Here is a 26,018-nt window from a genome sequence, read left to right on the forward strand (position 1 = left end):
CCCCCGTGAGTCCCCCTGATGGCTTTCTCTTTCCATGTATCTCCCTCCATTCCTCTTATTCTTCTTTCCACCTCTCTTCTCCTGTCAGCTCTCATCTCCCCCAGTCCGTGTCCCTGATTCCAGGGCCTCTACTTTCGTCTCCTCCCCAACTCACCTTCTTGCCTTTCATCTCCACTTCTTCTCTCCTGGCTCCGGCTGTCACCCCAATTGCCCTTTTCAGCTCCTCGTTTCTACCCATTCCTCTCTTGTCCCCTGTCTCTTTGCCTCTCTTGTCTTCTTCTGCGTGATCTGACACCGTCTCCCTAAAACGCCATGACACCTCTCTCCGTCCTCTCATTTTGAATCCCCTCTCTTGCACGCTGGCTCTCGTAAATAAGACCTCGCTCCAGTCATCTGTTTCAAAGCTCAACAAAGGTTGCGGGTTAATCAAGCACTGGATTTGTGTAGACAATAGAGTCGCAGACCTAAATTATGCTTTGGGCCACCAGAAATTGGATTTAAAAATTTATGGCCCCAGAGAAACGGTGTGAAGGTCACTGCTATAACCTATAAGCCCCAATGTTGCAATGAGATTCAGAGGGAAACAGTCTGCATCATGAACTTGTTTACAACCTCTCTATGAGAGTCATTTGGCCTATGAATGCGGCTGCTAATGGATTCTCTGGAGTCCTCCGTGACTCTCAAACAGGCGGTTGGTACGACTTGCTGCAGTTCATTTCAAGAAAAAGAAAGAAAAACACCATAAAATGTCCTTTTTTTCTCTGTGTTTCAGATGTTACACTATGTTTCCAGACCGACAATCATTACGCAACAATACTGACTGCACTTAATCTGAGCAGAGCTGTGGAAATTATGACCTTGTTTAACAACATTTCACAGAATACATCTAAAAAAAAAGAAAAGCAATGACCCTTTAACAATAGTCAAATTCTTTGTTGCCCGGGAACAAGACGAAACCACAAGAATGAAGTTCACGCTTTCTTAAATTCATCTTCAACATATTTTATTGCTGCAGGCTTCACCACGTCTGCGTAGATACAGATCTCTGGCTACGACAGTTGTTTAGAGACTCAAATGCTGATTTCCTCAAGCTAATATATGGTAACCCACTTGTCTTAAAAGTAATGCGATTATGAAGAGTCACTGTTCATCCAAAACTCTACAATTGCCCCTGTCCAATATGCTGCTGGTCCCTTTCCAAAACAGTTCTGATCTGCAAAGTCAGGACTCCACGAGACCTCTGGAGCCTCTGGGGATGTTAGCAAGTGATCCTTGCTGCACTATGAACTGATGTCGTGAGTTGTTGCTGTCACCAAACAGAGTTGTTAAAGCTAATCCCCAACTTCTCTGTGGCTAGGACTACTCTTGGTACCTCCTGAGAGGTAGAATAGGAAACATTGCGATTTATGCCTGTGTAGTTCCCACACAAGCAACACATGAACTGCAAGCACCTACGGCTCACTTATTGTCAAAAACATCGATCAGCCATCATTAAAACCATGATCAGATGAAGTAAATGACATTGATGATGTCATTATAAGGAAATGTTGTTCTGGAGAAACAGCCTCCACACTTGTTGGACTCCAATCAACAGAATGCATCAGAACAAGCCTGAAACATGGAGGCTGTATCATGCAATCTACGGAATCCAACTCTGCCTACGCCCTGGAAGAATAATCTGATGGGTAGGAACTGTTTTGGTGGGCCTACACAATGTAAGGTATGTGGTTTTAATGTTGGGGTTACCACTACTGGGGTTAGGGTCAAAGTTTTGCGCATTCTTCAGGCCTATTCGAAAATGTCACATGTATTTATATCCCCATTAAACGTTGGAGAATGTTTTTCAATAATCAGAAACCTGAACTGTGTGTTACCTTGTTGTATATCGGTTCGCTTTTCTCGCTACTTTTCTACTGAACCAGTGGGATACTGCAAACCCCCTGGTAATAACGTCTGTCACACCAACTCCTAGCACAGGATACACACACAAACATGCACATGCTAATAGTGGTTTAAGTATTCAGCGGAGTGCTTTTAAATACTGCCTATTAAGGCTATGGCCACAAAAGTGTTTCTCCAACCGGGGTCGAAGTCATTACCCGGTTATCCCAAAAATTAGAGCTCGGTGTGCCTCTCTGCGTGTTTCCCTGAATCTTTGATATAATGTGATATGTGTGTGTCTTTGATTGTTGTGGGTGAGTGAGAAACAGAAAAGGTGTGTGTTCGTGTTCAAGGTCACCACTCCATTTCCGATTCGGGATGGTGCCGCTATCCCAGCATCCTCTCTGCCAGCAGCATTGATTAGCACTCGGCAAGCATAACATCACTCACACACACACACACACACACACACACACACACAAACACACAAACACACCCGCTCTCTTTGTCTTGTACACACTCCGCTCCTTTCCTATCTCTCAAACGAATGCTAATGCCTTGAGCAGAGCAGGTCTCTCTTATGTAAACTCGCAAACGATCATGTGATGTGTTATGATGTTTGCATAGACTAAGAACAATGGCTAGCCATGCAGAGCCGAGCAAAAAACAAAACAGCTGAAGTTTCAACGCTGCACAACATGAGTAAATTTTGACTAACGATCCTGGAGAAATTGGGTTTATTTCTCTGGGACAAACATGAACCTTCTCCAGTCATGACGTGCTTTAGAGGTTGTTCACTTACTTAGAAATGCTGCGAGGTAGTATTTCAACTTTTGCTTCCTAGTTATTGGACTACATTAAGATTATAGTGGATAGGATTGAGTTTTAGCCACATGTCACCTTTTTACTGTGACTTTAATTAATGAAAATGCCAATGTTGCAATGCAAACTTTTCAAGATAAGACTGTTTTATATTGTTGACAATGCTTTAGAAGTTTAATTAAATCCCTTAAGACCCAGAACAAGAAAACAATATGATGTATTTTTTTCCACAGATCTATATTTTTCTATATTGCGTTGCAGTGGTTGTGTCGTTGAATGCCTGCTGCTGCCTTCCCTGTGTTGCTGTTCCAGATGTGATGAGCTAATAATAGGCTAATAGGTTGCATGTAGGAGGAAGCATTTATTTTTTTTGGCAAAGTACCAGCACACAGGTCTGCCGTGTCGCTTTGGATCACGGCGTTAGCCGCTAAAGCACAGTGAAATGAGCACTTATAGCTTCTATAAAAGCAAGTGATAGATATGAACTCACACAGCATTTGAATTCAGAATGAATGTTGCACTTACAGAGCAATATGTGTGCTTGTGAATATAAAGAGTCGGGGTGTCAGGGTAGAATCAACTGTCTGCTAAAATGGGCCACCTGCAGTGATATGACTCCAGGCAAACCTGACAAATTAATTTTTAGTGGTCGTAAAAAAACAATTCCCAGACAGGCAGGAGATTGGTAAATGACAGATTTGGAAAAGCCTAGTGAACATTACAGTGGATTTTGTGACAGGTTGTCACGTTGGGGAGCCTATGGGCTCTAAACAGTAAACTGTATTGTGTAGTTTTGTAGACTGACATGTAAGGAAGAGGAGAAAGCAACAAATGAATAGTTGGGCACACTTATGGATGGATAAATGGATACCGAGATAGATAGAAAAGGTGAAATCTCTCTACTTAAGATGCTATACATGGTTTCAAGGACAACTGATTCTGAAACAACAAAATATAATATATGTGTGCGTTAGTGCGAGTGTGTACTGCTGAGGCTGGGATTACAGGCATTTAGCTCGCCGAGATACACTTCTCTCGTAGGTGAGAGCACACCTCTCTGCATACTGATGAGACACAAGTGTCTGTATGAGGGCCTCTGAGTGTGTTTACGGACGTGTGTAAGTAGTGACTGCGTGAGCGTGCCGACCGCGTGTGTGCCGCCGTGCATGTGGACACCCGTGTATGTGCGCGCGTGAAACTGCTGTTGACAGCCCTGCAGCAACTGATAAACACACAACTCATTCTTCCACACACTAACGCATTAGAGAATAAGCCATTAGCGCTCTCTGTTAATTGCCATTGGAAATTAGCATTTTAGCTACTAGCTTCTCCTATAAATTGCAAGTGGAAACGAGTGCGTTAGCAGCTGGCGGTGGGTGAGGCGTTTTCTAAGGAATCAGGCAGATGGTCTGGTATTTATAGACTATCCCGCAACAAAGGGGTCAGCAGATTAAGTTTCGCAAGAAGACCTTTCACATGTATGTGTTTATGCCAATTGCGCCTTAGTGAAAAAGCAACATGTATCGCACCTCTTTTAATACCTTCCCAGCTATTTGAAGGGTGCAAAAACACTTACACCTTAATTCCTGAACATTAAAGCATTTGAACCTCTCATGAAAGTAAGCTTCCTTTTATTTCACTTCATCTGGGTGTTCATTGCTCCAACAATAAATAAAGATCTCATTTGCACACTTCCCCCACAGCCTATAATGCTGTTTGGAAATGAAGCCATGAGTCTTCTCAGGCGCACAGTGATTACCCAGGTCATCCTCCAATGCGTCTGTAAGTTGGCTTTGGAATATTTATCTGTCTCCATTTCTTTTCATGTTCGAATTGTGCTTTGAATTTGAATTCATCAGCGAAAATTTTTACACAACTGTGGCTCTACAGCTCCACAGGCATGGCTGTCCATCTCAGTGTGTAAAAGTCTTCGGTCAGCTCGAAAAGGGATGACATCTATGACTGTGTAATATTGTCACTTATAATAATAAAATTTCCTACTGTCATGAATACCGCATCTGGCCAGGTTTTGCAATCTGCATGTGTTACCTGAAACAAGCCTTGGGAAAACATAATTTACAAAAAAAAAAAGAAAAAGACACCTGCTATCAAACTCCTGTCAATTTAACCAGAAGCAGCTGGCCTGAGTTCCAGTCTGCTGAATGCTAGCAGGGCTAATGGCAATCACACTGGTGTAAGTCCGTCATCAAGATTACCTCAGAAGAATGTTCCTGTAATTTGCACCGTTCATATTGAAGGGTAAAATGTGCTTCAGGATCCTCTATGACAATATAATCTGCTTTGGTTAATATGTTTTAACAGATCACACAGAGATAGCTGGTCGCTGAAACAGCTTTCACGAACTTCTAAGTCATAATTTAACTTCCCGTTGAACTTATTCTAATGTCACTCCAATGTGTCACATCCTTCCGTAATCATAACCATTCTGATAAGACAGATAAATAAAGGATGTTTACGAAGTAGGGGCACGAACAAAAAAATCTTGTTTGCAGAGCGACTTTTTTGTCAATATCAAGCTTCGGGAATTTCCATGAGGACAAAGAGGACTGACACTAATGTACAAACACAAACAGGCACGCTGCTCAGTACACGGCATTACACCAACGTGACACACGCTTAATTATGAATGCACTTGACATTCAAACGAGCATTTAAGCACAGAACAAGGCTTACACAACGGAGCATGTGAATTGATGTGATGGGCTTCTTTTCTTTACACCGAACGTAACAAGAGAATCAATTCCACCTGATTTGCAACTAACTTCAACTCCCTCCAGATCTGGAAGAGGGATAACATGTTGTCAGTCAGCAAAGGCAGTCTTGCACGGGATGAGGACTGAGACCAAATTTCTATTTTGTGTGACCAAGGCACACATTTACAAAGACTACAAACAGGCGAAAGGAGGGAAAAAAACGATATTAACCTCGCTATGCTAAACATATACCATGATGTTCCAATGTGCAAATATACAGATGACAAATGTAGATTACACTATCAGTATCTGCTAATACCCAGCCAGCGGGGAGTTTTGACCCCAGGACTGAGTTGCTGTAAAACGATGTGCTTCCTCAGACATGTCGGTCCACGCTAAGTCCCTGTTGATTTCCCAGCGTACGCTCCCATAATCTGACAACAAATTCACTAATGTAAACATTTAAGATAGTGTGTTTGAACTCCGTGTGTTGTTAGAGATCACTGATCCTTGAGGCAGCTCTAAAGAAGGGTGAGTTTAGCTGGTACATTATTAACGACATCAGGACATGTTGGTATGAGTTTCGCTCCAGGCACTGTGACGGAACGTAGCCTTTCCTCTCAGCACAAAGCTACCGTGGGGTTGTAAAGCTGGTGCTGAAGGAGATTCGTTGACGGTATGAGGACATCAACGTGGTGACCTTAGCGTGCCATATGGGACTCCAGAGTTAATTCATTGAGCAAATAACTAAACAGCAATGCATCACATGGGTCAAGACACCAGCCAGGCTAAATCACACGCTAGCAGCCACCGACACATTTCACCCCAAAGGCCAACAGTCTAAATCTGAGCAATAAATATTGGTTGTAAACACGATAGAGAATGTGTTTTCTTTTTTCCTATATTTTTTCCACAGCAGTAAGGATTTGTGTAGCTCAAAATTAAGTATTGCTCCACACGTAATCAGATTCCTGAAAATATTTTACAAATGCATTGAGTCAGTTGAAAAATAATGCTTTTCTTCCCATTGGGAATTTGTGGCCTTTGTAAACAATACCACATCAAGTCCTTATCTTTAGAGCGCACCACTGGAGAATCTCAACATTCAGCTTATGACCAATTTACCTGGTGCCTCATTGCATGTATGTAGCTTCCACTTTGTCCAAGAGCAGGGCGGTGTTAAAGGTCAAATAAAACAAGTATTACGTGATAAATCAAAAGAAAAAGCTGGCAATGTTGTTTGAATTATCGTTCTTATCTGCATCTGCCTGGTGATTTATGCAGTTTTGCCTTCAGTGCATGAGTATCTATCATGGAAAAGGTTGAATTCCAACATCATCGATCTCTCTTCTTTCTTTTTTTTTTCCTTTTTTTGAAATACGTATTGAATATGTATGATCGTAATATATTATGTGGCTTGAATCAAGTCATTTCCAGGGAGCCGCTGTCAGTGCTGGTGAATAAGTGCGTGTGATAAAATGTGACCAGCAGAGCATGATCAGGAACAAATAAGATAAATTATTGAGAAGTTGTCTTTTTCCAGCGACGGCGGCAATATCCTACTGCTTGTATGGCTGGCAGCGTGATTGCGGCGACACAGATACGCACGCACGCTGGTAATCACCAGCGAGCGGGAGCGTCTGCACCTGTGTAGAAACAGTTTCCTGAAAGCAGTTACCTGAACGTGATTACTTCCAAATCAATTCCGCACGCTAATATCCCTAACCATGATTAGATTCAAATTGGTTACTGCAACAGCAATGGTTGATCAATACCCTAATTTGCCAACAATCAATAAACAGCCGCGGCAATAAAATATTGTTATGAGTGGACCATCTGAAAACACGGAGGGTCGTAAAAAGGTCTAACTAGTACAAATCAGTATTTTTCTCTGTGATATGTGACGCCTGTGTGCGCACACACACACACAGACAAGAACGGAGGTTATACGTCGACATTTTATTGATTTATTTATTTATTTTTCTCAGGGGAGAAAGAAGGGAACTGCTTGATTCCCAGAACAGGAGATAAAATCTGTACTTCACACCTGTAATAATGTTTACGTTCTATAACCCGTTCCCACTCGTGTTCTAACTTTATTACCCATTCAAACTTTTTATCACTGTACTCCGAGTGTGGTTAGATTGTACCATAAACTCAGAGGCCACATGACTACGCCGCCTTTGCAGAAATGTCAGAGTCGAAATGCCAAGCAAATCCCCCCCTTTTTTTTTTTTTGGAAAGTATGGATTTAAAGCAACATCGCCATCTTGCTGTGTGTTCCAAAACTTTAGCCTACCTGAATTTGTTGAATTGAATAATGGATTTTTATTCAAGGAGGTATTTTTTGGTAGTCGAGTGACCTTTTATCGAATTTTGCCATCCACCCTGAGGCAAGATGTGACCTCTCCAACACAGGCATAAATGCAAAACCTGACGTCAGACAGACAGACAGATGTATAAATAAACAAAACAAAGCGACTCACCAGATGGTTGGTGGTTCGGAGCCCTCCACTTCCAGGTAGTCGTACTTTTCCTCCGTCTGAAAGTCTGTAAAGATGACAGAGATGGTGTCTCCAGGTTCGGCCAATAGGATCCAAGTACAGTCGGCTTGGTTACCATAGTTGCCGGGGTAACCGGGACTGGTCACCACCCCACTGCCGCCCCTCACAGTGCCCCCACATGTGTCCTCAGCTGTCAATCAAATCAGAGTGACAAATAGAAAACCTGGGTTAGGGAGAGGAGGAGGGACCGAGGGGCGGACTTTTTCTTTTCTTTTCTTTTGTCTTTTTTTTTTTTAAATAATTGAATTTCTTGCTTTTGGGATGAGTTTTAACGGCTATATAAGAGTGGGGGTAGTCAATTCACAAAAAAAGATTTACCAAATTAGCATTTCAGATCTCATTCTTACTAAACCTAAGACGAACTCTCAAGTACTCTAATAGATTACAGGTCAGCCAGCCCAACTCCCCAGCTCTCTCCCTGTAGTAGGTGGCTTTTACTCTTAATTCTAGTATTACTGGTAAACTCTTTGCTCTCAGCTGAAGGTTACTTTGTGGCTTGAATGTTAGAAATGGATGACTTTATCATGACAAGTCATTAGCAAACCATATTATTAAAAGAATATGGAGCTCTCGCGTCACACTTTGGACATGGATAATAGCATGTACAGCGTATGTACAGGGACTCTCAGTTGTCTGCCTTTAGGCCTGTAACTCCATATAATGGTGTTCTTATAGCCAGTTAGCGTTAGGGGTGGGGTTTAGGGGTTAGGGCTGCAGTTCCTGTCACACTCAGAGCTACTGTCCTCTCCTCCAAGTTTTTCTCCAATCACTCCGCTCTCGTCTCCTCCAATCACCACCGAGGAAATTTAGACTCGACTGTTTCCCAATTGGCTGGTTTGGAGTCAGTCTATCCGATCAATTTGCCTCTGAACACATAGAGCAGATGTGACGGTGGATTGGCCCGATTTCCTATAATTGTCGATCACATCTGATTGATAGCAGTATATAATTGAAACTGATTACTGTGTAACAGATAAAGACACATGGATTGCGCTGTGCACACGGCATAAATTATACACATATAATTTATACAGATACACTCACTGAGAAAAAACATACTACATTGGACCTTGATGTATCACTGGGGCATTGGCTGTAAGGCGAAATATTGCTCAACTCACTTTTTTTAAATACTTTTTGTTTTTTTTAACACCCATCCAATTCGTAAATATCCTCCTTAAAAGGAGATTTCTCCAATTTTAAGTTGTATTTATCAAAAGCAAATTGAGCCCAGTCAGTGCCCCAGTGATAAAAGATACAATGTTGAACCTTTTTTTCTGAGAGCGTACAAGTCCAACTGTAAACATGGTATAAATTATACCTGTATAATTTATAGTTAATACATAACATAGGCAATACTGCATGTAACACACTCTTATAGCAGACATGTATTTTCCTACACACCAGTGAGTGCAATTTGGGATGATTTATATTACTCTGCTACACATCACACATGTTGATATGATCGGTATTTAGGGCAGACAGACAGAAAAGTGCCAGGCACGCGTTGTCCTTAAACTGCACTCACTGATAAGCTGAAAAAAGACACATCCTTTATAAGAGTGTAGACAGGCACTGTCAGGTATACATGCACATCCTTCGGGCTCATCCAGGCGGCGCCGCCTTGGGGGAGATGCATGTACAAATGACAGATAAAGTAGAGACCAAGCCAGACTCCACCCGCAGGAAGGGGCAAAGAGAATAACTGTGGTCCAAGACTCACATCTAGCAACAGATGATAACCAATAGAAATTAAATAGAAACACTGGCAAAAGATATTAGAAAACTGGACGGAACACTGAGTAGAGACAGGAAATACATAGAGGCTAACAGGGGAACAGAAATAGAACAGAACAGAGACAAATAATAATAATAATAATAAAAAAAAAGAGAAATAAAGTGAAGGAGGCAACCAGATAGGAAAACGTGAAACGGAATGAAACAAAATAAGTGGTCGAACATTAATTTCGAGATCAGCTCTTCTTTTTCAATGGATCGGGGAAGTTAGGAACAACACTCGTTCACCATCGTTTGTCACGCGAGAAAAGCTGCCTGCGTCAAAATGCATTGACAGAGGCTGCAGTTCCACGCTTCCTGAATAATGAACTGTGTATTGTTCCAAACTATAGCTGCTGATGTGCTGACAATGGAGTACAGAAAATAAATCATTATTAATTCATCAACAGTTCACTTCAACAGATTGATACGGGCTGCTGAATCAGTCACGCAGACAGACAGACAGACTGACGGACTGATAGACAGACAGACCACTCACTTATTCAGACATTCACTCCACAGCTGGACAGTCATTTTCTAAATGACCCAACACCCTGAACCATGTCCTACTGAGACCCCATCACATTTACAGGGGAGCAATGATGCAGTGGTCTGCATGCGTACGTGTGTGTGTGTGTGAGAGAGAGAGAGAGAGTGTGTGTGTGTGTGTGCGTCTGTTGTTGTGTCCACAGTGCGGCAGCGTGGGAGAGAGCACTGCTAGCAGGATGACAGCTGTCACAGGTTTATCATGGCAACAGCGGGATGTCCGCAAGCACTGGACACGCACCTGCACCCACACACAGATATAAACACACATATGCACGCACGCACACACACACACACACACACCCACACACACGTGCACACCTCTCCCAACCCTCCAGCTTATTGATGTGCCAGTGACAGTTGACAGACAGATGGAGAGGCCTTTAAGGTGCATCGATGTGTGGCTCTTATTAAAGAAGAGGAAATTAACTTGCTAAATTTAAAAGAAAAAGGTTCCTACTAAACAAATGAGGAGCGCTCTTGTGCGAAGAACATGAAATTAGCTGCTGTCAAAATTCATTACGATGAACCGCGGCGGATAAAAGAGGTGCAAAGACGGACCTAATTGATACGTATCGGCGAGCCTGTCACACATTTCTTCTGCTTGTGCTCCTGTGTCCGTGCGGCGGTTTGCTCGCTGGCCAGTTTCTGCAAAACTGGTGACGACACCGCGCTTCGGGATGGACACAGACCTCTCAACACACGCCGAAGAAATAGACGCAGAGGGTCGCGTCAGTGTCGGGACTACGGCGTCCGAGACAACAGCGCTAATGTTAGCAGCTGCTTTCAGAGAACATTAGCTAATGACTCCTCCCAGTCAAAAGCAATAACAAAAGCTGATACCTTATTTGGAAGGACACCGGCGCAAGCGGCAACCTCCAAGCCTGAAAGGTGAAGCCAACGCAAGAGTGCCGGAAATTGCACTTGAGTAAGTCAAGTCAATGTAAGTCAATCCCTGTAGGCCTTTGTGTTAAAAGTAGCAGGGAGTTCGGAGCAGCCTGGCGCTGGCTCGATTGGCGATGACCAGTGCCACCTCCTTTGAGCTTCAAAACCGTCTCTGCAGGAGATCTCTGGGTGATGTCACACAGCGTTTTGTTCCATCTTTACATACAGTCTTTGGTCCACAACATCCAGTGGAAAAGCATCGTAACTCTGATACGACAAGGCAGCAGCTCACAACAAATTAACTTATGTTGCTACAGCACTCAGCAAGCCTCAGGCAAGAAAAAGAGCAGGACGCTGTCGGTTATCATGTTGATTTATTTGTCCGACCTAGAGTGATAATAATATCCTCAACATTTCTCAGTATTCTCAAGGGTCAAATGTTGTTTCATGACAACACAGCGTTCACCGCTGACACATAAAACTCAAATATTTTGGCTTCGCTTTGACGCTTGACACCCTCAGTGTCGCACAATAATGTTACGTGTGATTTGCGAAACAGAATCAAATGATCGGATCTGCGTGAAGCACAGTGGACCGGATTCAGACCGGAGACGGCTGGAGGGAGCCTGAGAGGCGCGTAATGGCTCCATGTGATAATTTGAGCTGACACATGATGCAATTAGTATCCTCACTAATTCTGTTGTGTGTCATCTAGTAATGGCAGGGCTGCGCAGAGACCGCTTCAGGAGCAGCTGCTCTAATAAAAAGGGACATTTGTTGCATGTTCGCAGAGGGAGGGCGAGATACCTATAGCCAACTCTGATTACCTTCTGTTAAACGCGTGCGCATCAGACGTGACATGCAACTAGTCAGCGTTTCATGTTGCACCTGCTAATTTTGGATACCGCTTTGCCCGCGCGCCATCAATCACGATGACACATCTGTTATGACAGTGTTAAATATTACAGTGGCTACCGTGCACTGTTTCCTGGCCACATCGCTTCCACGTCTTTCTCGTGTACAGTGAAATATATTCCGGGTCGCTTATTTTTTCTGTAATAATGTAAACATGCTCCTTTGTAATCCACACCATCGGAACTGAGAGAGAGAGAGAGAGAGAGAAAAAAAAATTTCATCACAGAGCTTTAGGAAGAAATCTTTAAATCCAATCAGCATTAAATTTAATCTGCGCCGCAGGAAATAAAGACTAATAATGTCGCCGGAGGAGCTACAGCCGACGCGTGAATGGAGACGCAATACAAATGTAATTGATGAGCAAGACATTAGAAAATGACTGCTAATGAAATGCTGTCATATATCATTCTAAAACCTGGTTAAGATTGCGCCTAAATCTGTGTGCATTAGTTCGATCAAATATATGCAATTAAGGATTAGGATTACTAAATATTCTTATTTTCCTTTCGGCTGTTCCTTTCATTGGTCGCCACAAGGAATCATCAGCTTCCATTCCGTCCCATCCTCCGTATCCTCTTCCCTCACACCAGCTACCTTCATGTCCTCCTTCACTACATCCAGAAGCCTCCTCTTTGGTCTTCCTCTAGACCTCCATATTCACTATCCGTCCTCTGACCATGTCCAAACCATCTCAACCTGGCTTCTCTAACTTTATCTGAGCTGTCCCTCGATTCTACTCACTCCTGATCTTATCCATCCTGGTCATGCCCAGAGAAAACCTCAACATCTTCAGCCCCGCTACCTCTGATCTTCCTCAAAGCCACTGTCTCTAAACCACCGGTCTCACAATTGCTCTGTAATCCTTTCCTTTCATTCTGGCTGCTACCCTTTTATCACACAACACACGTGACACCTTTCTCCACCCAATGCTTTGTGAAAAGACACGCAATTTTATTTTCAATTCTGTCATTTAAGGTGCGGCCTTTTTATTGTTCCCGGATAAAAACTTGTACACGTACATTCGTCCATCTATTCAAGAAAAATATGAATGTGAAGGTAATAATCTCATCATGGCCACATGACTATCTTTAGAGTTACATTCAAAAGAGCAGAGACTTAATTCTTTTAAAGTCTTGTCTCTAAAGCTGAACATGTTTTAGTGGGTTTAAAAAATTATATATATATAATAAAATAATAATATAAATAATTGAAAAAAGAAAAAAAAAAAAATGAGCACAGTGGGATTTCAGATTAGAGTCTCTAATCTGATTTCATCATGGGGCCAACCTGAGGATATCTAGAGGTAGAAAGTGCTTTGCTACCTGGCTGCACTGCTGTTCTCTGCTTTTTACTTCAAGCTGCAAACTGGGGAGGCCGGAGCCATGCTCGTGGCTCAGAGCTCTGACCAACAGCAGGCGGTAAAGTTTGCGCGTGGAGGAGGATTCCTAGACGCGTTAGGTTGAGTGTGATGCTGCGTGTTCGACGAAGGGAGGGGAGAAGAGAGGTAGTGTTGACCATGTTGCCTTCATTCCTTATCACATCAGTGAGTTGGCGTTGCCCTTTTCTTTGCCCCCCTCCCTCTCAGTTCCTGTAACACCTCCTCTCTTTTTTTCTATACTCTTTTCCTCCATACTGCTCGCTATAGTCGCCCTCCTCCTTTTGCTGCAACAAGATTATTTTTACAGTAAAACAGCACATCACTTACTTCCTGCTTCCACCCCTCCCCACTTCCATTCACACTCTCCCTCGTCACACACCCCTCCCTTTCCTCTCAGCCTCACTCTCCCCTGCCCCTTCTCTCTTATGGCCCAGGGTGCTTTGATCACTCGTCCTCAGCCTCCTTATCCTGCCTCCCTCTCCTCCATCCGTTCACCCCGTCTTCCCCACTGTGCTGTCATCAATATCACAGTCATCTGAGGATTCCTTCTTTATCCTTCTCCGTCTCGCTGTGTCTCTCTGTAAGATCTCACCCTCTCTCTGCATTTCTCGTTTCTCGCAACCCTCTCTCTTTCTCCCCCACCCCTCCTCCTCCCTGCTGATTGATTTTACGTTTAATGGCTTTTCTGGCCTCATCTCTTTCTCCCCCTCTCTTTTCCGCTCCCCGTTTCTCTCTCCCCTTTCCTTCCTTCTGTCCCATAACTCCATCCCCTTTGCTGCACCACTTTGATAGGCAGATCACTATCACCATCAGATTCTCACACACACACGCACGCACGCACACACACACACACACACGCACGCACGCACACACACTTCAATCACAGAAGACCTAGTGTGCTGTCAGCCTCTAAGGATTATGGGCCATCTACATCATCCTCTGCTCTCCTCTGTCTCCAGGCTGTATCCATCCATCCCTTCTGCTCTCTTATCTACATCAACCCACCCATCCATCAACCTGGTGCCCCCCCCATACACTGTAAAGCTGAATATATATTACCACCCCCCTTTCTCCCTCGCAGCCCTTCCATACCTTAGATTACCTGCATGAATGACCAAACAGACAACGAGGAAGACTCTCTTAAATGTGTGCATGAAAATAACCCATCAGTTATCTGGAACAAATGACCCTCTGGTCCGATGGGCGACCGGACATACGCCAGCTACACTGTTTGCACCACCGACTCCACGGAGGATCGATCCAGTTTCACTTGTGGCCTCAATGTCACTTGTACCACTTGTGCTTTGGATGCATATGGATCCAACTTTACACGCAATACCCCCGTATCTGCCAAACCAATTGAATGTGTGACATTGTGGATGGAATCCAACACAGCTTTTGGATGCAATCCAGCCACAATGTGCATATAAGCTACGCAAAGAAAAAGATAGGGTGGGAATTACCGTACACAATGTCATTTTAAATTTAGACTGCAAAAAAAATAAAATAAAATAAAAAAATAAATGAAAGATCCACTGAAATGCCCCACACTACCTATATTTATAACACTGTGTGCATCGTCTTGATTACAACCTGCACCCTCTTTTTGGAGCAAAGTACACTGTAGCTAACAAATCCATGAAAAATTTCTGCAGCAAAAATAAAATTGTCTCTGATCTCACACCCCTACGGTTGTAATGGACAAAAACAAGTTAGTTGGGGTGAAACTGTAACTGTGGTTTGGATTAAATACTTGATTGAGGTTGTGGCCACGCTTAAAAGAAATCCACATCAAATATCCTTAGAAAGAGAAAGTCATTAAGGGTCTCTCAGATCTACGGTTTTCTTAATCTAATCAATGACCCAGACCTTGTTCCTCTGCAGTGATTATAACTCTGTAACAAGGACAGCGCTTTTCCTCTCGTGTGCGTCATGGATGGCCGGAAGGGTGCCAATTCTGATCACTAGAGGGGGGTGTAGCGTTTGGCTATCTTCTGAAACAACTGATGCAGTATTTTTTCTAGACTGATAGTCTCTTCTTCAGCATCTCCCTCGTTTTTAAGTAATGCTGTGGGGCACAGATATACACTAAAATGTGTCTTTGCTTTCTTGGTCTTCAAGTTCCTGTGCTATTGGAGCCCTGCTTTCTTTATTTAGCAAGTATGATATCAGCATGAAGCTGGTTTTCCATTGGTCAGTGAGCAAAGACTGATGTATCGATCTCGGTGTGATGACTTCTGGTCGGCTTGTCCAGAGTGTTTCAGAGTGCTCCCTGATAAATGATAAGTCTACTCCTAATCTGACGCTGAGAAAGGTTCTCTTCAGCTACAATAACAATTTGACTTCTGATGCTTGCCCTTACTTCTGACAAACACTATATCAATGTTTTGTACATAATCTTCTGATGGAAACTCGAGGCACGCACATAAAAAGTATGACAGGTTTCCAATATATACATGCATTATACATTACAAATATTCTGCTTTTGATAGTCAGCCCTTTTTGCAACTGATAAAGTTTCAGTAGTGCATCGTGTGTTTTGCGGCTGTTCTTCAAGGGTAGCCTAAAGTTCATTGAAGCACCAAACAGAAATATACCGTACAGATGTCTGACTTGATGTAGTTGTTCAGTAAATTATTTTTTGAGCTGATTTATAAGTGTTTATGGAAAATGATGCATAAAAAGAACAGTGTTTGCGCCATCTGGCCTCATGTTCCTTGGCAGCTATTCGGCAATGCAGCAGACATGTGGGCTAGAGGCATCCGTCTTTTTGCCAAATGTAAACCCATCTGGATGTGTAACGGATTGTGATGCATTACTTTTATGCATTACTTTATTGCTTATCTAATTCACAGGTTGTATCCTGTTCACGTGCGTTAATGTGTCACTGCGGTACCACCATCAGCTCCAGGGCGGCGCCGGCTCAGGATGGGATTTCTTCTGAGATGGTCCTGGAGATGTTGAGTCAGTCCTGCTATTAAATGTGACCACTGTTTGTAGGAAGCCCCTTCGGTTATTCGCATATAAACTCTTTTGAGGCTTTGAAGCTGAGCGGCTCTATTTTGCTTTTGAAAACTCACAAAGTGACACATCACATTTAAAGCGGCTAAACACCCACATTCAACTTCGCATGACTCATCCGTGTAGTTGCCTTTAAAGCTGGGATTTAGTAACTTTAGTTTCAGTCCTTTCCGTGCATTGCTTACAATATTTTTCCTTTCCCTCATATTTTCCTATCACTTCTTTAAACCTTGTTAGTAGCATATTGGTGGATGTCCTCTCTGTGGCAGCGTTACATATCAGACTAACAGTCACAGTGTTTAGGGTGCACACACACCCACACACAACTAGTAGCCACACTGACCTTCAGCTCCTCCCACCATCTGTCCACAAATCAAAGACAGCTGCTGTCTGCCAGTCAACTAACAGTCTGACATTTAGACTAATTAGGGCAGAAGAGTGATTTAATGGTAGATCAACAGATTGAGACGTGAAGACAGAAGGTATTGATTGATAGATAGATTGCTAGCATAACCGTAATCTTCTGACCTGGACTATCTGGATGATATTTAGATTCCTAATAATGGATAAAATTTGACTCTTATTATACAGTGATTATTATCTTCTCATAATTGTCACCATCTGACCCGACCAACTTTACTTATAGAGAGTGTCAGAGTGCGACAATATCAGATAAAAGCCTATGTTTAATGTGTTTTTTTGGACTGCAATTACCTTGCCGATAAAGTTCATTCTTTCTTTCTCTTTGTTTTTTCATTTATTTTTCGAGTGAGTGAGTAAAACATCCTCGTTCCATTCTGTTGTCTTCCGCTTATCTGAGTCCGGGTCACGGGGGCAGCAGCTTCAGCAGGAAGGTCCAGACAGCCCTCTCCCCGGCCACTTCCACCAGCTCCTCCGGAGGAATCCCCAGGCACTCCCAGGCCAGACAGGAGATGTAATCCCTCCATCATGTCCTGGACCGATCCCGAGACACCCCCCCTCCAGTGGGACATGCCCGAACCACCTCAAATGACTCCTCTTGAGGTGGAGGAGCAGCGGTTCTACTCTGAACTACGCTACACTACAACGTGTGTCCGAGCTCCTTACCCTAAAAACCTAGCCTCGTATACATTTTCAATTTGGACACCTTCAATCACTATTTGTAGTTCTGAATTGGTTTTAGAGTTTCCAAACATCATTCCCTAGGTCTTATTTAAATTTACTGATAATTTAATATAGTCCATTCTTTTTTCAGTTTATTTAATTTCTCATTTACAGTGTTTAAGTTTATTATAATTATCACTGCTAAAGAATATGTTTGCGTCATCCGCAAAGAGTATGAGTTTTAGCAACTGAGATACATCAAATATGTCACTAATATAAACCTCAAACAGCTTTGGTCCCAAAACTGATCCCCTACCTAATAGAAATACCATTAGCTTGTTATGTATGTCAGATGAAAGGGTCACCTACTTTACAGTAGCCAGTAGAAACGTTGCTCATTTCAGGAGGACGTACAGAATACCAAAAGCTGTAGAGATGTATGTACCTGTGACTGTACTTAGACAACAAGTGTGAATAATCACAAAATAAATAAAATATCTGACAAACCAAATGGAAAAGCAACAGAGAAGAGGAAAAAGTTGAGAGAGCCGTTGAGCAAAAACAGAAAAAAACTGTCTCTCTCTCACTGCAGGACATTATTGAGATGGATGATTTTGGCAACTGTGGTTTTCTCATTTGCTCATTAAACAGAGGTTCTAAATTATCAACTGTAATGGCAAACTCCCAGAAGTTTGATATATAACCATCACCTGTCCATCATTTTCCTTCCCCTCTATTCCTCCATTCTCCAGGATTGGGTGTGTCTGATTGTGTGTTTATGCGCACATTTGACAGTGAGCGCTCACCTGTGTCAGTCGCTGGGTTTGTGTGTGTGTCTGCCGATTTGAATGTGCATTCATCTGTGCACTTGGGTGAGACAGAGTGAGAGAGAGAGACACAGAGAGAGAGACAGAGAGAGGGAGAGAGAGAGACACACACAGAGAGAGAGACCCTGGGTGTTGGTGAATGTTAAATGTCACCCCTGACATCTTAAACAAATAGCTGCATGCTGGAAGTTTAACGCATCATAGCCCTGGTGAAACACATTCCACTCTTGTCTCTCCTCTCCACAACCGTATTTGCTTTTCCTTTCCTCTAATATGTCTGTGCAACTCGCAATATCATTTGACGTGTGTCTGTGAAGGTTCTCAGTCATCCAGGTCATGGTAATCCAAAAAAGCGTTGAATAAGGTCAGCTGGACTTGTAGAATTTTTTGAAGAAGTTTTGCCACTCATCCCAGTAGCTACTTCAGTTCTGATAAACTAGTGGGAAACTGAGGTATAAATGGGAAAAACTCCCACCCACCCGAAATTTGCTTGACCAGAAACTGGGGTCACTAATTTCCATAATGGCTGGTACTTACCTGTCATTGAATGGGGGGAACTGTGTGCCTAGGCTACTTACCCTATGAATAGAGCTCTAACGAGGCTATTGTCAATGGGAGCCTGGAGGCTCAAGGTGTGAATGGTGTTGAAACTTCTTGGGGATAGAAGTCAAAATCGAATTGTAAATAGATGGCAAATTAATTCTCAGTCCACCTCCTCTGTTTAGAGATGGTTTTTCCACTTTGACAGATGAGTGGTGAAAGGTCTTCAAGGAATTCCACAAGTCCAGCTGACCTTATTCAACGCTTTTTTTGAATATCATTTGACAAAATCAGAACCAAACAATCAACACAAATGTCCAGGAAAAATAGTAAGATTCCCTCAAAATTCTAAATCATCTTGTCAGTTATTTCCTGAATATTGATTATGCACTGGACATGATCATTATATTCACCTCTAGTAGTGCTATAGAGCAATGGCATTGGTAGTCTTTTGCACGCACGCACACACACACACACACACACACACACACACACACACACACACACACACGCACACACACACACACACACACACACACACACACACACACACAGAAAGATGCATGCATCAGAGCCTTGGAGAGCAGTTAGAGGATTTGATATGCGTTCCTACCAGCTGCAGAGAAGGATCACGGAAATATTTACTGTCAGAGACATTTACAAAATGGATTTGGCCCACATAATGTACAGAATCAGCAGCAAGCATCAAAGGAACCGTGAGAACTGACATTTACCAAAGTTGCCTTGAAACACGTGTACAAGAAAACCTCAAAAGCTACTTTTAACTATTTTTGTGTGTGAATAACAAAGGTCGCGAAGATAATTGTTGTATTAGAAGCAGGATGTATAAGAAGAAAGACATGGAATCAGGAAATGATGCATCTTTCTCAAAATAATTACTGAATTACTGTCACCCAGTGTAGTCACAGTAATAAGGTGCTGTCAGGTGGAATTTGATAGAGAGAATGCCACATGTGTCTGCTGATGACAGTCTCTAAAAACAGTTAGGAAACAAACGTTACAACGGGGACTTCCAAATAGTTTCTGACAGGCCGTCCATAGTCTGAACGGTGAAGCTACAATCTGTCCCGACACAGATCAACCACAACCATAAAGTTGGATCAGTATGCCAGTCTATATCTAGTTGACATTCAGTCCCATGTAATCAATACACACTCACAGAGCTGCCGATCGATACTAGTAAGAAAAAGACAGTAAGCTGATCACATGCACAATTCACGAGTACAGCATCACTCCATTTTAACATGTACAGTGTAGCTGACCCTTTTTAGGATTTCCATAGTCAATACTTACAAGTAACAGCTTACAGCTAACAGATCAAAGGAACTCAATAATGGAACATGAAATCCAGCAGAGAAATGGACACTGAAGAAACTAAAGACACCCTGCACTAAAACGGATACTTAATTGTAGTTGTTTACATCCAGTTATCTAAGCATTACAGCTATCTAAGTTATTATTCGATCATTTCCTTGAAGATTGCACTCACATGAGTACAGCTACACTGACATTGTTCCATGCCCAAGTACTTATGTTGACATGGAGTTCATGATTCAGCTGACTTTGTGGTTTATAGGTGTTTGAGTGCGGTACTGTAAACATCTGATGTCAACACATACTGTGCCAGGGGTAGAGCCTGTCCAACAAAACCATTCATGTCTTCGGCATTCTTTGGTCCAGGCAATGGTGATGATGTCCAGACTGGATTTTGGGTCAATCGCGGTCAGGGACGGTACAGATCACAAACGTTGTCCAAATCCCAAACATTTGATACAACCAAGTGTAAAAGGGTGTTAAATACTAATCGTGAATGGTCCACCGCTTTTCTATCTTAGTGGTACCGTGTAGTACCACCAACACTGCAATGTTAAGGAACATTTTCTTAAGTTGTGATAACAAGATTAGTTTGTGGATTTACTTAATACTTTTGACTTAATTATGTCAAAAATTATACTAAATAGTATCTACCTGTGTATCTGTGTAGAGACTTGATCCATGTAATGAAGCCCTCCTCGATCACAAAAATACGTACGCCACGGCATTATAGCAGGAAATGGTTAGGTAAGGTACACAGAGTACATAATCATAGGCCGCTTCCATAGATGTGTAATTGGCTAAATCAAATCACCATGCCACTGAGAACGTACTTGTGTGTACGAATAAAACCTTCCATGCAGGGAACTTCAACTGCTGCATGTCGCATTAAACCAGAGCGGGAAGACGAGCAACAAGCGGAGAAGAGACATAAAGCGATCAGAGGAGATCAGAGATAAAGACAGACGGAGATAGAAAGGGAAGACAAGGAACAGGAAGAGGAGGAGAGAAAAGTGCAGCATCTGTGATGACTTTGAGATTCTCCTGCAATCAGTCTTTCGCCGGTGAAAATGGAAAGTAGCAGAACGCCTGCATTGCTTTTATTTATCGTGTTTCTTTTTAGAGCCGTATCGTAAACTCCTTTTTGATTCATGATTTTGTTCAACCTGACCCGCAAAGAAGAGAGCAAAAATCGTTAAGCGACGGTATTTTGAAAATAAGAGTTGCATATGATGGAGATTTCTTCATTGATGGTGCCTAGATGCTCATGTCCATTACTCAACACTGCAGCAGGTACTATAGAGTTTTTTTTTTTTTTTTTTTTTTTTTTCTTTTTAGGACATTCATATTGATGCATTAAGTTACAATCTGAGATATGGCATCTATCACACAGCTGTCAGAAAATTCTGATGACGACCGATAAAGGCGTGACAGGCACAGGGGTGGTTGAGGGAGCCAGATAGAGACGGAGGGATGTTAGCACAGGGGGAGACAGATCACAAACCAAATCAAGACAATGACAGATTATTTAATGAAGAACTGACTGGCTGGAAGGGAAGAAAACCAATTAGAAGACACAACAGAAATGCAGCGAGAGGGAGAAAAGAGATGGAAAGAAAGGAATGAGAAGGAAGATTGATGAATATTGGATAGAGATGGATCAAGACAACGATTGAGAGGATTACTGGGAACAGCGGTAGGAGATAAGGGGAAAGATAGAGAAATATGAATACAGATAAAGAGCAACACCACAGGCAGAGGTAGAGATATGCAGATAGACAAAACTGATGCAGACAGGAGAGGAGAAGAAATGATGGATGCATCAAATGATTTGTATGAAGAAGGATTTCAGACGGGAGAAATGGACGGATTTGAATATCTTTCAGGGATGGAGAAGAGCTTAAAGAAAATCTCCAAACTGAAGACGTTTTGTGAGAGATTACTAGGCTTAGAAGCTATTTTTTTTTTTTTTGGCTGGAAAGTAATATAACTTACCAAAATTAACTGGCACAGCTGCAAAATTTGAAATGCAGCAATAATGTTCAAATCTGAAAAGGAAAACGCATAATGGAAAACCAGAGGATTAAGTGCGTGAAATTGTTGGTTTGCCTCAGCATGCATCTGTGCATGCGTGCATCTGGTTGATATCCAAACGGTGTTAGAGTATTTTGAAATCTTCCTCACCTGTGGTTTTGTCTCATTCTGTCTCTCTTGAATGTTTAATGGAAGAAAGAGAACAACCTTCATCTACAGCTGCCTGGAGCACCTTGTTCTCCGGCTTCCCATCATTTTTCAAGGTTTTGTTTATCCTCCCACTCCTCACCTCCTCTGGTTTCTGTTTTAATCAATTTAATCGCATAAATGTTGCAAGTTGCTCTTTGTTCTTCACAGCCTCTTCTGTTCATCTGCTCTCTCCCTTCATCCTACCAGCAGATGTCCACTCCACCAATCACCCAACCATCTTCTAAGAAAGGTCCACGTCCTGCAGTTTTAAATACTTAGAGATCAACGCAGAAACGCCTTGTATGTGTGTGTCTGTGTGCACAAAGGCCCCGAATGAGCATGTGAATCTGTGCATGTCTGTTTAGTGGGTAGTGTGCATTTGTGAGTGGAAGTGAGTTAGTGTGTGTTTGAATTATTTATGAGGCTAAAGTGCTCCTCTGGGAGAAATGCAACGCAACGGGCTTCTAATATCTTATTCACAACATGTCTATCTATGTTTAAAACTTGCATTGCCCAAGGAAGTTTAATGGTTCGCCGCGTAGGGTTCAGGAGATCTATTGGCAGAAATAGAATTTAATTTCCACGGTGGCAATTTCATTAGTGTGTAATCACCAGAAACTTTATTTATTTATTTATTTATTTATTTTCACCTGAGATCAGGTCTTCTTTTACTTGATTTGTTCATGGTGCATGTTTATGAAAGGGGTTGTGTTTTGAGGCAATGTAACAACACGCTAGGATATGGGAGCAATGGATTAACATGTGATGCAAACACAGAGTTCCCTAAACATTTGTAGTAAGGAAACAGCATTCACAACTTTGGTTCCTACCACCAAATCTTTGTGATGTGCTAGTATTTCTTCCTACACTACCAATACAGCTTCTGGCTACTAGCTAAAAAGCAATGGCCGATGAGTGTAAGTATTGCAAGTAAGTTTTGCAATGTTTGGTTCTGTGCTATATGTTGTTAACTTCAGGGTTAAGGTAAATCTGAAGGACCGTGACAAGGCTAATAACAATGTTTTCTTCATCTGTTTTTTTTCTTTGCTAGAAGTAATGCATGGTTTTATCTCTATGGGCCGCAAATATCCCTGGAAAAATTCAATCTGAAAAGAAAAACTATTTGGACCCATAAAGATCGGAAATCACTGAAATTGCTGACATTACAACAAAATCAATTCATGCTTCAGCCCGGCTTATACTCCAGGAAAAGGTGAGTGATTAAACAGAAATAGATGGCGCTACCAGGGTGACACAAGCTGCATTGAAGGCAGACAGCATTCTAAACCATTACTCACGCTTGTGTAAAATGAAAATCTCCTTGTTTGATTTAGCCCGATCGTGCATATTTGCACATCGGCGCCGTATGCTTGTGCAGGTGAGTGTTCGATGTAATGTGCTTTTCATTACCATGGGTTATCATGTGGCTGTTATTAGGTATGATAGGATGTTTGTTTTATAAACTCACAGTTGTATTTGTATGTAAAGTAATGTGTGTGTGATAAAGGGAGTGTATCTCTAAGTCATGCATAGGTGAACAGCCTGATTGCCTGGTACGCAGAGAATGAGACAGTCATGCATGTTGACTACTGATACAGATGCGGGCCCCCAATGGAGCCGCTGTGTGTGCATATCAGAGTGACACGGAGCAGTAAAAGGTTGTTTGTGTACAGAAACAAGAACATGTGTGTTTGCATGTGTAAGGCAGCTTAAATGTGCACACATACATATGTATAATCACATGTGTGTTTGCATGTGTAAGGCAGCTTAAATGTGCACACATACATATGTATAATCACATGTTTTTTTTGTTTTGTTTTTGTGTGTTGAATATACAGCGCTGTGTAAAAAATGTAGGATGTTTAAATTCTTGCGCATCATGCCGTACCATCAGGGAGGCATCTGATGGCTCCCAAATTCATTCAGCAGCATAATAGCACGCCCAAACAAACAGCCAGTCAGAAAGAACTATCTCCACTGACAAAAAGTACAAGATGTACTGAAACAGATGGCAAGGCCCCCACAGAGCCCTGATGTCAACATCATGGAGTCATACTGGGATTTAACTGAAACTAAACAACTGAGACAGCCTAAATAAGGAACCGTGGTTACTTCACCAAAACACTTAAAACAACCAACTTGCCATTCACCTCAAACTAAAACTACGACTAATGAGCTCTGACTACAGGAGTTTTAAAATCCTACACTGCTTTAACATCACATATGTTCTTCTCTCTAGTATTTAACATGCACACCCAACAACATTTTCAAAACAATAGTGCAATACAGACATCGGCATATTATTTGTAATATCATGCCAGATCAGGTGCACTCAATACACAACCTTACATGAGCTCAAGAGGAAACAAAGCAGAGACTTTGGTAAATCAATCCACCTTCAACTCTGAAAGGTGGAGAAAATGCACCTGCACCAAAAGAAGATTTTTGTTTGAGAGAATAATAAAAAACTGTTGACTTTTCAGGAAGAACTGGAGGCAATATTTCCTCAACAGTAGTATGGTAGCTAGCATCAGTCTCAAGGGCTGGGATGTGAACTTTTGCTTGACAACACAGATCCATGTCCACCTGGGCTCGTATCTCTCAATGGCTACCGAGAAGGTACCGATTCGATCATACAGATTTTGAATCCAAATATCAAACATGTCTGGTATTAACTGGGGCACCCCAAACCGTTCTGCAAGAGATTTTCCTGCAATATGACGATAATCTAATCTATTCTCAGCTACGTAGCGTGTTTGACTAACATCACACACAATGTTAAACACTGGGCAGATCCTTAATAAACTGAAACAAGAATTAAGATTTAATCGTGGCAATCGGCAGGATGAGGAAGGGAAGACAATCTATGGTCTGTATTATTAGTGTGATAAAAATGGAAATATTGCACATTTTGTGACATCAACTGAAATAAAAACTACTCATTTGATATATCTGAAAGCATATGTGAAAGCTCTTCACTCTTAGTACCTGAAAACACGGGCACATACCGTGCACTCTATGTATGTGCTTGTATTTGTCTGGCAGTGGAAGGTAAAATGAAGCCATGCCTAGCTCAACTAAGTAGTTATCCTGAAGCTTAACTAAACAAGCAAATCATGCATGTGCTGAGGCTTCTCCTGAGGGAGCATGTGTCTGTGCATGTGTGCCAGGTATGACGCATTTATGTGTCGCTGGTGCATGAAAATGAATATGAATGAGTAAATTCATGTCAGTATGGTGCAGCGTGGCATTTTGTCTATTATCATATTTTTTCGTTCAGCGGTGGAGGGTAACCTCAGCGGGGACATTGCCTCCACTTTATGGCAACAGACACATCACAGCTGTTGTCGTTGTACAGTGGAGCCCCTGGGCAGCTCTTGTCTGCAATCGCAACAACATTTACATACAGGAGCACAAATGTACTTCTGACTCAACATGTAGAATGTGTAGCTACAAGGTGTGGGATTCAGTGCCAATACAGAAGCCACATGCCAGGAACTGTGGTTCC

At 42.2% G+C, this 26,018-nt stretch overlaps 1 protein-coding gene across 6 annotated transcripts in view; it reads right to left on the minus strand.

Moving 5' to 3' along the window:
- The window catches only part of csmd3b (CUB and Sushi multiple domains 3b), a 316,533-nt gene that overhangs the window by 143,377 nt on the left and 147,138 nt on the right, over nt 1-26,018 (minus strand). For 5 of the 6 annotated variants that reach the window (XM_047604799.1, XM_047604798.1, XM_047604797.1 and 2 more), the window contains exon 6: nt 7,904-8,111. In XM_047604799.1, coding sequence (XP_047460755.1) covers nt 7,904-8,111 — 208 coding nt within the window. The remainder of the gene's footprint in view (nt 1-7,903; nt 8,112-26,018) is intronic. The other variant, XM_047604800.1, reaches the window with a different exon arrangement.

The sequence above is a fragment of the Mugil cephalus genome, chromosome 14 (assembly GCF_022458985.1).
Source record: "Mugil cephalus isolate CIBA_MC_2020 chromosome 14, CIBA_Mcephalus_1.1, whole genome shotgun sequence".
NCBI lineage: Eukaryota > Metazoa > Chordata > Actinopteri > Mugiliformes > Mugilidae > Mugil > Mugil cephalus.